Here is a 17,644-nt window from a genome sequence, read left to right on the forward strand (position 1 = left end):
TTGGTTTTGATTGTATTCTGATTTTAAAATATTTGGCCTTCAGTCAATTCTAATTAATGTTCAGGATTCTGTAAGTAGTTTGATGTAACTTCTATATACACTATGTATGTTAGCAATAGAGATAATTTCTTTACTGATCATGTTCTGTAAATTTAATGCATTCAAAATAACACCCTCAATTAATTATAGAAATGTTTCAAATATCCTAATAAATTTTATCATTCTCTTTTTGGAGCTCCATCCACCTCTGTTGCAATCAGTTGTGATAAGTTCAACAAAGAATGTAAAAGGAAAGGGCTGTAGGTTTTTCAGTTTTTTGTTTTTAACTAGGAAACTAGTACCCTAAAAGGAATCTATAACCCAGAGTTGGATGCCTGAGCCACTGAGAGAAATTTAAGAAGTTTAATCATATTCCAAATTTCAAGTATTCCCTTAGCTACCTTTAATTGTGTTGGTACGTTCACATAACAGAGTAGGACAATTCAGAGGTACTGCCTTTGGCTCCTGAAGAAATATACACATGCTAACAAGGTGCTGTGTCTAACAGCCTTAATCTCAAAGTGTAGTTAGCTCAAATCCCACACAGGAATGTTGTGCCTCTCCTATTTCCTCTTCCAGAAACAGATAGGCGCAGTCTTGGAGATATCTTTGCATATGTCAGTAAAGATATATTGAACCTGGATGCTAAACCAAGGAGTGAACTGGAAAAGCTTAAGTGTGGGGATTAATCCATGGATTTTTCCACAGTTAAATTCTTTATTAGTGGTTCATTTTCCGTATCAGGGAATTAGAACCCTTAAGTGAAACAATAGATATTTAAAACAAATATTGAAATACTGCGGCTAGGGTCCTTCTTTTCTTTTGCTGTGGTGTGCATTGAAGGACACTCAGGAAATGTGAGTTAAGGGTTCATTGTCTCCCCAAATTGTTACTGACTCCTTAAGTTTAAGAAATCTTCATTTCAGCTTGCTGAGTTGCAGGATGGACTCAAGCCTGAGTGCTGTATGCAGCCATTGTGTTATCTGTCTTTCAAACCAAAATCTGAAGTCCACAGTAAACTTTCTATTCCTGAGGATACTGTATTACATCATAAACATATGAACATGGCAGTTTCATGTGAGGCCACTGTTTTCAGGATGGTTTTCTAATTCATTAGAACACTTCTGATGCACTAGAACAATATAGTTTCTGCCCTTTACCTACTTTTTGCCTCATTGGTTATATTTCCTTAATTCTTAGCATTTTTTCCCTATTCTCTTCATCTGTTAATTTCATTATCTTCTTACAGTCAAAATCAATGAGCAAATTTCAGCTAAAAGGAGTTACACTGAAGACACTCAGAAAGGTAGACATCTGACCAAGAGGAAGTAAATCCTTCCAGGATACTTTGAAGGCAACTTTCAAGTTGCACTGAAAGTTTATTATATCCAGTCAGACTAATTGCACCCCAAAATGCCTATTTATTTCTAACAATGCTACTGTGAAAACTAAGTCATTATCTCAGACATAATTGCCAAAAATATAGATATCTAGCATTAGATGAAATGAACACCACACAAAAAATAATAGCTAGGCAGAAGTGAGAGACACACATGAACATCACCATCGGGAAAAGAGCCCTTAGCGTGGAGTCATACGTTTTATTAAGTTTATTTGTGACCAGTCAACACGTGTATGTCATGTTACATGGCAAAATGGTGTGTGTGCTTTTCAGAGTTCGCCACTGAACCCACTGCCTCCAGCCCAGGTGGCTGCTGTGGGATGGGGCAGGTAGCTGAAGGCGGCACAGGGACAAACAGGCGTATTGTCAGGAGGATGAATGTGCATCCAGGAATCTGGGATTCCTTTGGTAAGGCTGGAGGACTACAAGAGAGAAATATTTAGGAAATACAGTGTGTAACATAGCATAAATACAGTCTGACTCAAGCAGAAGTAAATGTTTTCCTATTTAGTTATGATTGAATCATAGATGTCAATGATTTACCTCCTTTCTTGTAATATTTTTACAGACTTCCTGGACTCTAGAATATATCTGATAGTTTTCTTATATTCCTTATTTTCACTTTTGTTTCCCTCATGTGTACATAAAACTGCCTTTTAAAATGGATTTGTGGGTAAGCAACCTCCCATTCCAAACACAGGTGGTACATCTCCATTTATAATTTAGGCTAGAGGAACACATTTTTACATCCTATTGTAATTATACTTCATGCCCTTTGATTCATGAAATTTGGATAAGATACAGTGACTTTTTAATTTAAAATAGAACATTTGTGGTCTATTACCTAGTTAAAATAAATTAATAAACAAACTGCTTTATCCCTTCGCTGCAGTTGTGGTTCCACAGCCTTCTTGTCTGCAGAGATTTTACCTACAAAGAAGCTTGTGTCATCGCCTCATTGTTCATCAAGTACGTGATCAGTCTTGGCTTAAACAGTGTGACGCACTGCTGAAAAATGCTCTTCCTTCCTGTTGCAGTTATGGCATGTTTGACTGAATACTCATTTCACCACAGTTGCTACTTCACTGGACTTTTTGCTGGCCAGATGACCTATGATTCTTAGTTTGAATACGTATTTTTCTGTCCTGACATTGTGTTCTTTGAATCATATTACAAAAGCTAGCTTTTCATTCAGACTTGAATTTACAAGGCTGAGATTTGTATTTAATCAATTTTGTTGTGTTTTGGCTCAGTGACATGGTTTAGCCCCAGCCGGCAACACAACCCCACATAGAAAGTGAGAAAATTTGTGGGTTGAGGTAAAAACTGTTTGAGAGGTAAAGCAAAAGCCATGTACACAAGCAAAGCAAAACAAGGAATTCATTCACTCCTTCCCACGGGCAGGTGGGTGTTCAACCATCTCCAGGAAAGCAGGGCTCCATCACATGTAATGGTTACTTGGGAAGACAAATGCCATCACTCCTAACGTCTTCCCCTTCCTTCCTCTTCCCCCAGCTTTATATGCTGAGCATGATGTCATATAGTGTGGGGTATCCCTTGGGTCAGCTGGGGTCGGCTGTATCCCCTCCCAGGTTCTTTTGCATCCGGCAGAGCATGGGAAGCTGAAATAGTCCTTGACTAGTGTAAGCACTACGGGGCAACAATTAAAATATCTCCACACTATCAACATTGTTTTCAACACAGATCCCATACATGGCCCCATACTATATACTGTGAAGAAAACTAACTCTATCCCAGCTGAAACCAGAACACTCAAGGTAAAAACAAATGGGTTTTCCACTTCACTCTATGAGTTTTTGATCAATAGTTTGATTAATAGTTTTGATTAATAGCTTTAGGTTCAATAGTTATTTTGGAGTCAAAGTCCTTTGAAGTACCTTCTCCATTTTCATAAAAATACTCCCATATGCCTAGACCCTAGGAAGTTCTTTTGAATACATGCTTAAAACCATGAGTAGTCCCATAGATATAAATGGGTGATAACCAAGGATTTAAATTTGTGAGCATGTTTTATTACCTCTTTAAAGGTGTCACACAGAACAACTGGTTAATATTATTGACAATGAAGACTGAAGTTTAGGGATACCTAAAATTCATTTGTGTCATGCCTTATCTAAAACATAGTTGAATGTCTACTTGTGAGAATTAGGATGTTGAGTAGAATTTTACATCATTTCTGAAACTAAGCTTCTATGTAAAAAAGAGAATGGCTATAAGAAAAATTTAGAAAACTTTGGAGTTACAATTGTTACAACAGTTTCTGCTTTTTGGCCCACAGAGTGATACAAAGCTTATACAATACCAAAGACTAGGGGGCATATTCCTGACATGTCCCTCTGTAATACCTTCTCCCTGCAGTAGTAACACCTTCAGATGTGATCTCTGTGATCAGTATAAAAGCTGGTCTCCACTGTTAACCTCCATCTTTTAACTTCCCTGTAACAGGAGAGCCTTGGAAATAAAGGTTTAATAGACTGCTATTTATTGTGCCAGAATTTATCTGCACTACATGGATACACTGATGCAAGTGATAGAGCATTTCAAGCTGTTAGTATTCTTTTACCTCCTTAAAGTTTCTTTGAAAATCTTTTGCACTTTGAAGAAGTATTTTCTCTGGCTCTATTGTAACTTTGTATTTCAGCAGTTTCTCTGGTGCCTGCAAAGTCAGGAAAGAATACCATTAACAGTACGGCAGTTAGCATATCTCAGTATGCCACCTAAAATTCCTATTAGCTGGAGCTGTGTTTGCTAAAATTTGCCCCCAGCTTCATGATATTTTGTAAACTTTTATTCTAGTGTTTGTTTCACAGGCTAAAAATTAATAAATAAATCTTAGCCCGTTAAAGTGTATTTGTAATTTCACAACAGACAGGAAGACTTCTGGAATTGTGTGAGGTTTTAATAAAACTTTTAGAAGACAGAAAGAGACAGAGAAAGAAAAAAAGAAGGAATAAAAGAAAAGCAGAAAGGCAGATAGAAATTTAAAGGGAGAGGTTGATGGAGGGGGAGAGAGAAAAATGAGAAAATGAGAGAAAGAAATAGAAATAGAAATAAAGAAATATGAATATAGAGAGAATGAAAATTAAAAAGAGGAAGAGGAAGGGAGAAAAAAAGAAAGAGAAAGAGAGAAAGAAAGGGGGGAGGAAAGAAAAGATTATATTGCATATGCGCTGCCAACTACAGGCAATGAGGCATATAAGTGGTTTACCAGAGTAATTACTGCTCAAAGTTTTTTTAAAATGTGATAGAAAGCATTCCAAATTTTGGTTAATTACAACTTCCATTAAAAATTGGAAGCTTATTTCCAGATATAAAGCCAGGTTTCTACACCAGTGCTTTCAATGGGACTATATCAGACATCCTTGCCATAAACACAGATTAAATGTAGATAGTGTGCTTGCTATTTTAATCTTGGGAAACAAATGTTAGATTTTTTTGCCCTGGAAAAATTATAAGAAAAGTAGTTTAAATGTTGTTCATCTCAAGCTGAGTGACATAGCCCTCTATTTCCTGTGGGTGCTCAATACATATTCTCAGTGGTTTGTTTGAAGTGATTCCATAACTGAAGGACATGTGCATAAAATAATCTCAGGCAAAAAATACACTTTTTTCCCATGGCTCTTTAATATGTCAATTGAAACCACATTGTTCTATCTACAGGGAATTAATGAAGAAATACATTAGAATGGTAAAAAAAAAAAGCTAATCAGATATGTAAAGGCATGTAAATCTACATATTTTCAGAACTGATAGCTTTATTTTCTTATCAAAAATTGTTTATTCAAGTGTTTACAGGAAAATCAAGTAAAGGACAGAGGGGTTCTTGGGTTGTGATATATTTGGCTTTTTTCTTTCTTTTTAAGGAAAAGCAATAAAAATGTAACACTGAACACTTATTATTCCATAGTATATGAAAAAGCTATTACTTTTCAGGGTTTTATATGTGAAACATTTTGTATGAGAAGTAAAAAGCAACTCACAAACTTACATATTTGAAAATTCCTTCCCTAGCTGATTTAGCTCATATTTTTGTTTAGCTGTTTACTTTGGAACCTTGGTAGGCTGCATAAAGAGAGAAAAAAATCATAAATCACCATGAAGATAACTAATTTCATAACACCAAAAATTGGATGACCATCAAATGTTGGCAGGTTGGAAAACATTCTAAGGATGTATTACTGCAAACTTGTCCAGTTTTTGTACTTTTCCCTAGACAATCTTCATTGATTACTGTCCAATAAAATTTCTTGTATATGTGGACTTGTCCTTCAACCCAGTCTGCAGATTCTTAAATTAGAACCCAGTGTTACTGATCTGGAGAGTTAGATATACAATGAGTATTAATCTGTATATTGCTATTTTAAGAAAGACTTCAAAAAAACTTGCAGTGGTAATACAAAGTCAGAAATAATTTGCTTTAGTTTAGAATAGACGACTACTGCTACTCAGCAGAAAAAAAAATTACTTTTCCATAAAGTTTTTTCTATCCCAATATTGTAAATGCATTTGTTGCGTTACGGCTATTCATATCAATCTGATTTTATTATGAAGATAAATTTGTTTAATAATATGATAAAAATATTGAAATAGACCATCATAACAGCTTGCTTAGAAGTAGTGTTCCAAATTAAAAAACTTATTCTTTAATTGATAAGTTTCATTTTGGGGAAATCTTGGGAAAAATTTGGGGGAAAGTTGAGCAAAGCTGATGCACAGGAGGAAACAGATAGCTTTAGAATGGTAACTTCAGACCATAAACATCTAAAATCTGCTTCAACCCTACTTTTGCTCCAGAATTTGTTGGCAAAACCCTCATCAGAAGAATATGCTAAGGCAGGAAAATAACCTGACACCGTTTAATGTGCAGTGAAGCCTAATCATCCATGCTCAAATTTTAGCTGTAAAACAAAAGCTTGATAACTATTAATCTCTATGAGAAGTGAGGATTGGGTACTTTGTAAAAATAGACACCATAGTGTTGGGGTATGGAATACTAAAAATAGCATAGAGAAAAAGTGTATGTTTTTTATTGGCATAGCAAATGTCGAGCAAACAGTTATGAGTGTTATTTCAGTACCAGCATTGTAGCACCTGTGGTAAGATCTTTAAGGGTACTAAAAATGTTTCTTTTTAGTATATAAAGAAAAGGAAACAGCAGAGAAATTTAACAGTTTGCCCTAGTCTTCCTTTGAGAGTTCCTGTCCTGATTCTGCTGCCACATGTCCCTTTTCCCTACTTGACTATTTTCCAGTAGCTGCATTACAAAGCTCATATCCCAAACAAGGAAACTTTAATTCAAATAGAGTACCCAAAGCTTCTTCTTGAAAAGATGTCAAGCTGAGATTCTCCTCTGATAACATCTTTTCTGATGTCTTGGCAAGCTTTCTGTCTCTGGGCTACAAACCCTAAACCAGGAAAGATCAGTGCTTTATGGCCATGAATTTTGAGTTCTTTCTCGTTGTTTGTGTTTTCTCTGAGCTGCTATTAAGACGTCCTCATGTCTGAGAGATTGGTAGGAAATTGATGAATACCCATTTAGGTTTCTTTCTAAAATCTTTAACAACACCCTAGGTAGAAATTCTCTTCTTTGATATAAAATCCTAGAGAATTCACTCTTGATAAGCAAGTTCTGGAAGTCTTCATTCTCTGGAATTCAAAGGGCTAATGCTTTTACCTCTGGATTTTTGAATTGCTGAAGTTATTCTGTAACGTATAATTCACAGTCAAAGACCAGCTTAATTTTAGTCTTTATTACTCTAAACATATTGAAAATACGTTTTTAAATGTCTACCAGCCTGAGAGATATTAATCATATTTTTATATTAATAGGTCATTTTTTAAAAATCCTTTTAATTTAATTTTTTTGTAGCTGGTCTTTCAGCACCAGTTTTGGTAGGGTCTTCTCAGCATATCTCTCAGTGATGTTTCTTTTACAGAAGTATCATGTTGGAAGATAAGGACCCTTTGTCATCTGCCAAATATTTTACCTACTCTAGAGGTAAAATGTATACTACAGAGAACCTGTTTTAAACTTTTCTCAACTTAAAGGCACACATTTAAGTTAACAAAACAATACATGGGCTTTCATTAACTTATCTGCATTGTTTTTGTCAAAATTTTCCTGGAAAACCTTTTTTTTTTTTTAGACTTATTTTTTATTATTTATAAGTATTTATGTCCTGATTTGCAATCCTTCAAAAGTTTATTATATTTTAAAAATAAAAGCAAGTACTGAAAACAAAAAATGCTCTAGGAAATTCAAAAATTATTCTCCAGTTTGAGATTTAACACATAAAAAGATCTTAGAAAAACAACCCTCAGTTTTATGGTTTAGCAGTTAAATGAAAAAATATTCAGCCAGGCATTTTTAGTGGTTTTCCTTAAGTACACTCTTGGTTTTCACTGACTTTAAAAATGCAGAGGGAAGGGTGAGTTGTCTCTACATAAATAAAATTTCAGAGTAAGCATTACTGTAGAGTCAAAATCACATATATACACACCTTAGCTCTGGCACTAATGTCATTAAATGGCTTTGAAAAGCAGGTGATTTTAAAATTGATGTGTTTTGGAATTTTTCTTAGTGGCTGAATAATTTGGGCTGATATTTTCAAGCTTTTCAACACTAAAAAATATTAAATGCTCTGAAAAAATATATATAAATGTAGATTTCCTTGATCATGATTACATTTTGTAGTTCACCTAAGTATGCAAAGGAATGAAGGCTTTCTGAATCAAAAAAAGAAAAACAGCTGGAAAAAGGGAGATCTGAACACTGGGCGATAACCACAGATGAATTTGGCCAAACCTTTGATTTTGAGACTTTGTCCTAGAGAATGTATCTTCTAACAAGCGTGAAAAGAACACTTCTTTATTTGCTAAAAATTAAAGACTTATGGAGAAGCACAAACAGATACATATATGAATGGTTAAATAGTATAGAGAGTAACTATCTTCAGAGAAGTAACTCAATAACGATGGCATGTAAATTAAGGGCTTCTGGAGCTGTTGCTTCATAGGGAAAGTATTCAGCTTCTGTTTGTGTTTCCAATGGCCAGTACCACAACTTGATTCTAGTAGACTAAGGTCAAAGAGAGGTTCATTTTTTTCTAACATTCTTACACAGAAAAGATCTTTGTAAAGGTTTTGCAGATCAAATTAGGCCCTGAGTAATATAGGCAAAGTATATTAGAATCTATTTAACAGTACTACCAATGATGTTTATCCTTTCTAGACTTTCTTGGTGCTGCAAAGACTAGTAGAAGAGGAAACAAACAAATTAAAGAAGTTTAACATCCTCAGTCAATACACTTAAACTCTGAGTAGGTAGCAGAACAATTATTGTGAGTAGAATGAGGGGGTTTTTTGCATTCCTAAGAGTGTGTAGCCACAATGCAGCACATTCTCAAAAACTTCAAATGGATATTACCGGAAAATTTTATGAAAATAACCATTTTGCATGCACATTTGTTTGCAAAATTTATCTCCTTGTAGATAAAGCATTTAGGTGTGGAAATATCTATATTTTGATCAGATAATCTGTTCAAACCACTGACCTACAACTACCTGAAAGGAGGTTGTAGCGAGGTGGGTGTTGGGGTGTTGATCCCTTCTCCCAAGTTACTAGCGATAGAATGAGAGGAAATGGCCTCAGGCTGTGTCAGGGGAGGTTTAGATTGGATATTAGGAAAAATTTCTTCATTGAAAGAGTTGTCAGGTATTGGAACAGTCTGTCCAGAGAGATGGTAGAGTCACCATCCCTGGAGGTGTTCAAAAAATGTGTAGACATGGCACTTAGGACATAGTTTAGGAGACATGGTGGTGGTGTATTGATGGTCGGCCTTGATGATCTGAGGGGTCTTTTCCAACTGTAATGATTCTATGATTCTGATTCGATAAAATTTTATTAGGTATTTCCTTCTAATAACAATGTACAAGATATAGATGCTTACATTTTTCTTTTACTGTTTTGCCCAAAATGTTGGAAATAGTAATTTCTAAACTGATCTTGAAGGGTTGAATTATCATCAGCTGCTCTTGGGCACCATGCCATAAATGGTTTAAATGGCTTTCATAGCAGAACTTAAAAATCGTTTTGTTATTCCTCTTAACTATTCTTAGCTAAGACATAACATATATGTAAAAAGCAGTTACAATATCTCTTACACAGGAAAACCATAAAGGATTTATGGTATTAAGTGACTGCAGGGATGAATGCTGGATTACCTGACTAGGGTTTAAGACCCAGACCTGAGCACCTGAGAGTCTGGGTGTGGGCGGAGTTGTGAATTATGTGTGCTTGAATATTATGCATACATGTGAATTATAATGGGTGGAACCAAGCACAATCAAGTCACTTTGGAGCTCATGTTCCTTTTTAACCTCAGCAACTTCAAAACCATATTTTTCATTCCCCAGGTGTACGCATCTGTGTACAAAATGGTAATCTAGTGCATTTTGTGTTTTGCATATGCCCTGTATTACCTTACATGTTTGTGTCCTGAAAGTGCTCAGTCAAGTTGTGAAGCTGCTTGCACAAGTCTGTTTTGGGGTAGCGGAAAACGCAACTGTATAGTTTCAAGCCAAATCATACCATACCTTGTGCCTACAAAGCCAGGTAACAGCCCCTGACTAATTTTTATTTGTAGGCTCTGACATGGGCTGAAGGAATAAGAAGCTTTTTAAAGCAAGACCATTTAGGTTATTAAATACACATGGAATTTTACCTGTGAATGCATGTTTGCAGAGGTGACTGCCTCAGGACTGTAGGTTACTGTGCACATTGCAGAGGGAGGTGTGGCTTGTCTTCATCCTTTGGTTTCGCTGGAGGCTGATCAACAATAAGCCTCTGGTGAGGTACCACACTCTCCCACTTCACTGCATGTGGCTCTAAACACTTGACTGGTGTGGTGAATTTGCCCTCTGGGACTAGCAGTTCAGATCTGCAGCATTTAGTATGGTGACATGCAAAACCCTTTTGGATGAATCTAAACTGGTGGACTCAGGAGTGTCTGAGCTTCTGCTTTTCACTAGACATTAATCCCTAGGCTTGGATCTTGTTATCCCCTTCCCCCTCTTCCGTTCAGCCTTCCTGCCCTATTTGCCTTTCTCTTTCTGCATGAAGAAGGCCTGGGGATGAGGCTGGAAGGTGCCTTGTGTCCAGCTGGGGCTCTGGCTGAGGTGCCTCAACAAGTATTGACACCTGGCATGTGCTGTAGCTCTGCCTTTCCCAACAGTGTCGAATCTCGCAGTCCGTACCTCAGTCTTTTTCCTTCCTAGTCTCAAGCTCAGTTTATAAAAAATACAATAAAAATTTATCTTGCTTGAAATGTGAAGCACAGTTATTTGGTTTAAACTTCTCAGGCAGCCTGAGACTTTATTATCAATCAAATCAGCGTTGAACAATAATTACTACATGCACTTGCTTGTTTTATTGGACTTCTTATCCAACAGGACCTTAACAGAGTGATACCTATACCAGATAAATCAAGAAGGAAAAAGGTTTACTTTGAACACAAGAGGTGATTCATATGACAAGTTGCTGGTTCATTTAGAAAAGCTTTCTTTAAAGCTAATTGTAACTTGGTATTACTGTGTGTGTGTGTGACGATTCCTGCCAAAACTGTGAATATCTAGCATTTCTGAATAGCAAGTTACATCTGAAAAACAGATCCAGCTGTGGTTATGGTCAGAAAAAGGAATATAAAAATAGCAGTTTCTAAGTATTTGGTCATGTCTGCTTACTTTTCCAACCAAAATAAAGCTTTTCAAACTTTTCTACTCCTGTAGGCAGTCCAGAGTAAATAAGTCTTTGGTAAAGTGTGCAGTAACCCTTTTCTTTTTAGGTATCTTCTACAGAAGTGTTATGCTACTTTCCTAATATAGAGCTACACTGATTTGAAAGTCAGGTAGTCAGGTTATCAGGGAATGTTTGCAAAGCTACCAAAATAAAATAGAAAAAAAATCACAAAAACCCACAAAAATCGCCACTCGCAGCTAAGACCCAAAAACAGAAAAAGAGAAAGAGATCTAAGAGATCTATAGGTCAGAGAAGAGGCACTCCAAAGGTCAGAAAACATAACAGAATATTCTTACATAAAACCTACAACTTTTGGTTATCATATTTAGATCTTTAGTTTCTCTATGTGCAGACTGAAACTTAACATGGAATTCTTTTTGAAAACTTAAGAATGAAATGCAATTTTTGCAGCCTTCCTTCATACTGAAATTAATTTCAAGACAAAAATTTGTTTGAACTGAACTAAAATATTATGCTTCAGTTGTAAAATACATGGGGCAAGAAGACACAGGAAAGAATCATACTGTGTTTCGCAGTATATGATACGGAACCAAAGAGCCTTTTGATTTCACAGACCCAGATGCAAACCTTTGTCTTGACAGCCTACAAATAGAGCATCTGAATATATCATCTATAGGATCTTTCCCTTTCTAATCTCCCTTCCGTCCCAGGCCCTCCACCCTGTGTGCCCTGAGGGGAGTTACATTCGGCTTACGTAAAAGGCAGAGGTATCCTCCAGCAGGTCCCCAAAATTGGACAAAGGGAGAACCAGGCCTATGGAGTTGCACCTGCCCAGCATAACACATGCAGCCAAAGAAGCTTATGCCCATGACTTGAGCTCTCAAGCAGAACTGTAGATACATCATGAATAATACACAGGACTATGTATTAATAATGGGAATCCATATAGCAAAATAATGTCTCCATTAGGGAACACCCTAGTCCTCAAGAGACACAGTAGAAAATCTTCATAAAATTCAGGAGAAATCTGACTACAGGCCAAATACTCCCTTCAGGGAAGTCAGTGGCAAAAAATCTACTTGACTTTAATGGTGCATGATTTTGTGCTTTACTCAAAAAAGCTCACTCATCACATGCACAGACAAGTCAAATACATCTGGTTAATAGAATATGGCTATTTTGGGCTCAGCATGGTGCTATGATTATTTTTGTTGCTTATTGTTTATATTTGTGTCTATCTTTAAGCACAGAGAGAAAAACAGAAAACAAAAACTGAGATATCCATGTTCTATCACTTGCGGTGGACAAGGATTTCACACAAGGTCATTGGCCAGTGGAATACATTTTCTCTGTTCTCAGGTTGTACATCTCTAAGGAACTCCTGTAAATTAACTTTTATACTTGGGAGAAAAAGAACGACAGAAAAAAAAACCAAAACCCAAACAACATAGAAATAATTTTCATTCTGCAGATTTTAGAAAGTATTTTTTTTCCTCACATAAATGTGTTTTTCCTGTAATGCCAAATGTTCAAAATATTTTCTTCACAGACTCTCTCTCAACTCCTTTCTGTCCCCTTTCTTTCATTTACCAAGGCAGTAATTCCCAAATGGAAATTTTATGTTTTGCCGCAGGGCATAAATTGGGTGAAAAAAAAGATGTTTTGGGAATATAGGAAAAAAACTGAATAAAAGTTAACAATGAACATTTGTAGCTTGGGAAATAACCTGTTTTTAAGAAAAGCTGCTTCACTCAAAGCGGTTTATCGGCAGCAGGGAGAGTGTGTCTGGGCAAAGGAGTCTGGACGGGAGGAGGAGACCCGTTTTGACTCACATGTCATGGGGCCACATGCAGGTCTCTGGTTTATTTGTGGAAAATGGAGGGAAACGGTTTCCTGTGTTGTCACACGCTCGTGCTATAGATGGTAGGTGGGTGCATGGGAGAACGGAACAGTTTAAACTGCAGCAGAACTTTTCCTGAAGTGTTTATTTTTGAACACTCGGGTGTCACGAAGGCTGTCCTCATGACTTTAAACAAAACCCAAAGCCATTGCTTCCATGAGGTTAAAATGAAGTGCAACAGAAGAATTACAACCACTTTGCCTGCAACTGAAGGAAGGTCAGGCATCACTTTGGACCGAGGCTTGTCTCCATGGAGTGATGCCAGCCAGCTGATACTTGACCTTTAGATTCCCCAGAGTTGCCACAATTTTGGGGAAGTGGCATTTGTCTGACGGCCAAGGAGGGTGATGGAAAAGCTGGGCTGGTGGCCAGGGGCAGGCATGGGCAGGTCGGAGGAAAGGCATGTTTCTTAGCTGGGAAATTAGCCTTGCTTTGTCCCTGGCCATGGGGTGGGGGGTTGCTGCTGAAGTAGAAGGGTGAGGGTGCTGGCTGGGCATGGGGCTGATGGGCAGGTGGAGAAAGGGGGAGGTTGTGAAGGGAAATGTCTGCAGGGAGGGAGAGGTTTGTTCTGGCTGCAGGTGAGAGGGCAAAGGGGGCCAGGAGGGGCTGGGGGGAGGCTCCATGGGGCTGTGAAGCAGCAGACATGGTCCCGGAGTAAGGGCTGGGGGCCCGGGCCCGGCCCTGCTGCCCCTCCTGAGCCCCTAAGGGATGGAGGGAGGGAGGCGGGGGAGAAGGAGGATGGAGGGAGGGATGAGGCGGTGGGAGCCCTCTCCCTGGAATGGCTGTGGGGCGGGAGGGGAGGCAGCTCCTGGGGAGGGGAGGAGGAGAGGACGCAGAGAGGGGATGTTGTTAAACAGTTTCTTACCGTAAGAGGGAGTTGGGACCCAGATCTTTCCAGTTAATCACACAACAAACTTAGATCATCGGAATAAAAAGCAGCTCGGCTCACTCTGCCTCCTCTAGTGACCGGCTGTGCACAGGGTCCTTCCGAGGAGCCATCTCCTCTTCTCCTCCCCGCCAGCCGCCCAGGGGGGCCGCCAGCACCATGTGGGCCACCCAACTCCTGCCAGCCTTGCTGCTCCATCAGCTGCTGCTGCTTCCCATCACCATCCCTGCGGCAGGTTAGTTTTCCTACCACTTCGCTAGTGACCCCCCTCCATCTCACAGCCGCATCATTTTCTGCTCCGCTCCGCCGTGGCGAGGCTGGGTGCCCGGGGCCGCGCACCGGGGGCACCCCGCAGGTGGGGCAGGCGGGGACACCCCGCCACCTCCAGCTCCTACCTGCCCGGCGGGGCAGCCGCCTCGCCCCGCGGCGGGCGCCCGGCGGGGCTGAGGTGCGCCGGTGCCCGCCCAGCGCCTCCCGCGCCCGGGCAGGGCGGCGGTGCGGGGCGGTGCGGGGCGGCGCGGAGCGGTGCGGGGCGGCGCGGGGCGGCGCGGGGCGGCGCGGGGCGGCGCGGGGCGGGACGGTGCGGTGCCGTGCGGTGCCGTGCGGTGCCGTGCGGTGCCGTGAGGTGAGGAACGTGCGGGGGGCACGGCAGGTTTCTGGGTGCTTTGCGGAGAGGTCGCGGCTTCCCGCCACCTCTTCCCTGGGAGAAGGGGCGCTCGGGGCTCCCTCAGGACGGGAGCCCTGGAGACACGGGGAGCGGGCGACGGAAAGCTCTTCGTGGCCCATAGGTGCTCCCGGCCGTTATCAGGACACGAGGAAACATGTGTCCTTAATTTCCAAGTGGTGGAATAAATGTTAAATGACAGAAGTTGACAATACCCCAAACACAAGATAGTACGTTAATGAAAGGGAATGTCCTTGCTGATGTTCAGCAGCACGAACATGCTATTTCCAGACTGAAATACTCATAATTTCATTAGATGTTCCCAACGAAATCCGGGAGGCAGCGGGAGGCAGGGGGAAGGAACAAACAATAAGTAATCAAGTGCTGGAAGCTCTTTAGCTGAATTTCTTTCCTGAAGTGTCCCCCTTAGACTGGATATCTGAAGAGCTAACTCTGTGTTTCTATTGGCCCTCTGGGGAGATGTTTAAGGAAAAAAAAGTTTGCAAGGGTTTCTACAAACCTTTCCTTCCTTCCGCCAACATTGTTAGGGTCAGACCTTTGCACAGACAGAAACAAGAGATAGCCACAATTCAGGGAAAGGCTCTGCCAGGGGCAGGCAGAGCAGGGGCAGGCACACGCAGCGTCTGGGTCCTGGGGCAAGGTCTGAGGGCAGCAGGCAATGTGTATGGCGGGTGATGGTGATGGTTTCCAAGACATAACTACATTTTCTAGTTAAAAAAAATTAACTATTTTGAAATAGGATTTCAAAGAGGAGTATTTTGTGATCTGAATGGGCAAGTGAAAAAAGCTTGGCAGCATCATGTGCAGTAAAACCTGTCATTTTTCCCCTACAGTAAGAGTGTGGTTCTGTAGGATGCTGAATATCTCACCAAAGCTTCTGTGCTCAGTCTGCTCAGTAATGATTTTGTTCTCGTGGGCATTCTTAGCAGGTGACACAGAGATATGAGCACTATGCTGCTACACTTTTCTGAACTCCTTTTCCATGTACATTGCAATTTCCATTGTATGGACATGTGACCTCTCTGAAAAGTGATGACTAGAGCTTGTTAGGAATTTTCTGAGGAAATTATTTTTTTTTTACTGGAAAATGCTGACCCATCAAAACTTTTCACTAAAATAATTCCTTTTCAACAGAAACTTTCTTTGCTTTGGTCCCCCCAAATCAAATGAAAAAGCAGGAGATGTTCACAACAGCCTGTGATACCTGCTGTTGAGAAACTCATCAACTGATGGGCTAGTTTGAAAAAAAGCAGAATAAACACCACCACCTCCCTCCCCCAACTTTATTTTGTTGTCCAAAGATACAGAAACTGGTCTAGAGCCAAGTTCATAAGAAGCTTGATCATGCTTGATCTCTTGATAGTCAGGACACTTCTTGAATGAAAGAGGAGTCCTTGTTCTCCCTGACTGTAGGATCTTAGTGCTGGTCTGTAGTTTACCAAGCTCAATGAATATTTAATCTATCTAATATTCCAACAGCAGAGACTGAGAGACAATGTCAGTACTGCTAGTGTGAGTAGGCTGATGAATGGCATTGTGCCCTAACCAGTGGGCTCTCCAGTTTAGGAGTGGATGGTTCATCCTGACATGGAGGAAAATTAAATTTCCAAAACTTGAGAATTTTTCACAGAGTAGAACTTGTTTTCTGGCCAAGTTTCATAGTGACAGATTCTTGGCAACCTTCCCTTTCTTAACTTTCTTCCCTCACCTACCCTAATATTAATCAATCCTATTGTTTGCCTTATGGGCAAGAAAGAGGACTCTTACCACACACTGCCATTGTGCTTACCTTGCTTATTAAAAGTATATGGTCTTCAACAAAAATGTCTGGGTTTTTACAATGTAGGCAAGGGGAAGTTTTGCCATTCCTTTCTGAAAATATATTAGTTGCTTTCTAAACATGCATGGTATCTTTGTACAGGATGTTGAATTCTTTTTACTGGGATGTTTTTAAGAAAGATTAATATTTGCCTTCATATTTATTATTTTTATGTATGAAAAACAAGCTAAGCGATGACAACAGAATTTAGAAATAGGAAAAAAAAGTCTTTTGTTAATACATATCCATACTTTTTCTATTACTGTTCCATCAAAGCTGATTTTAAACATACCTAATGAGTGTTAATTCTTCTGTGAAAGGATCTTTTAGGTTTGGAATGCCCTAAGTTCTGTGCAAAGACAATGTCCTGTGTTACCAAGGTTGCTGACTAATACATTTGGGTTATATTAATGGGTAAAGAAAAAGGAGGGTGAAGAAAACACTGAGACATTTTCATGTCAGCAAGCTGCCCACATTATCAGTTTCTGAGTGTCTTTTTAACCTATAAAAGATAAAAAGGTGATCGATGAAAGATAAATATGCAAGGTTCCTATAGACTACCTGCCTAGTCATTACCAATATCATGTAAATCTCTGTCACTTGCACAGTGAAATGAATCTGTAGCTAATAACTTTACCAGGGAGTCTTCTTCCTTGGCCAGATAGTCTTATTATTTGGTATTCTTAGACAGTATCTCTTTAATAATGTTAACCCCAAAATTACTTTTTAATCTAAGCAAAAAATAGATTGGTATATTGCAAAAGAGTGTATGTTAAAGATTTATTTTAATTAAAGGTATATTTTTCTGGGAAAAGTCTGTCAGCCAAGTGTGTTTGTTCAAATTTCTCACACTTTCTGTAGTTTGGATGATCTGAAGCAGTTGCTAATGAAGATATGGGAGTTGCACTTAGTTCCTATAAATAACTATTGCTTAAAAAAATATCCCATAGCCATAATCGATGTACGAATGTTGTGTATTCCTGTGGTCTGCATAACTAAGTATATTTTAAAAATTTAACTTCCCCATCCCAGCTGTAGATAATCATTATACTATATACTGTCAACAAAGTGAAATGATACTCTGCCAGTTGGAAGACTGTATTCCTTCTGTTTAATGGAATCCTTTTGGTGCTCA

At 39.2% G+C, this 17,644-nt stretch overlaps 1 protein-coding gene across 5 annotated transcripts in view; it reads left to right on the forward strand.

Moving 5' to 3' along the window:
* Nucleotides 1–13,963: 13,963 nt before the first annotated feature.
* HGF (hepatocyte growth factor) overlaps nucleotides 13,964–17,644 on the forward strand; it is a 61,186-nt gene continuing 57,505 nt past the window's right edge. For 2 of the 5 annotated variants that reach the window (XM_064443857.1, XM_064443863.1), the window contains exon 1: nucleotides 13,967–14,240. In XM_064443857.1, coding sequence (XP_064299927.1) covers nucleotides 14,165–14,240 — 76 coding nt within the window. In that variant the 5' untranslated portion in view covers nucleotides 13,967–14,164. Of the gene's footprint in view, nucleotides 14,241–17,644 lie in introns of all 5 variants that reach the window. The other 3 variants (XM_064443872.1, XM_064443882.1, XM_064443892.1) reach the window with 2 other exon arrangements.

The sequence above is a fragment of the Phalacrocorax carbo genome, chromosome 1 (genome assembly GCF_963921805.1).
Source record: "Phalacrocorax carbo chromosome 1, bPhaCar2.1, whole genome shotgun sequence".
NCBI classification, from domain to species: Eukaryota; Metazoa; Chordata; class Aves; order Suliformes; family Phalacrocoracidae; genus Phalacrocorax; species Phalacrocorax carbo.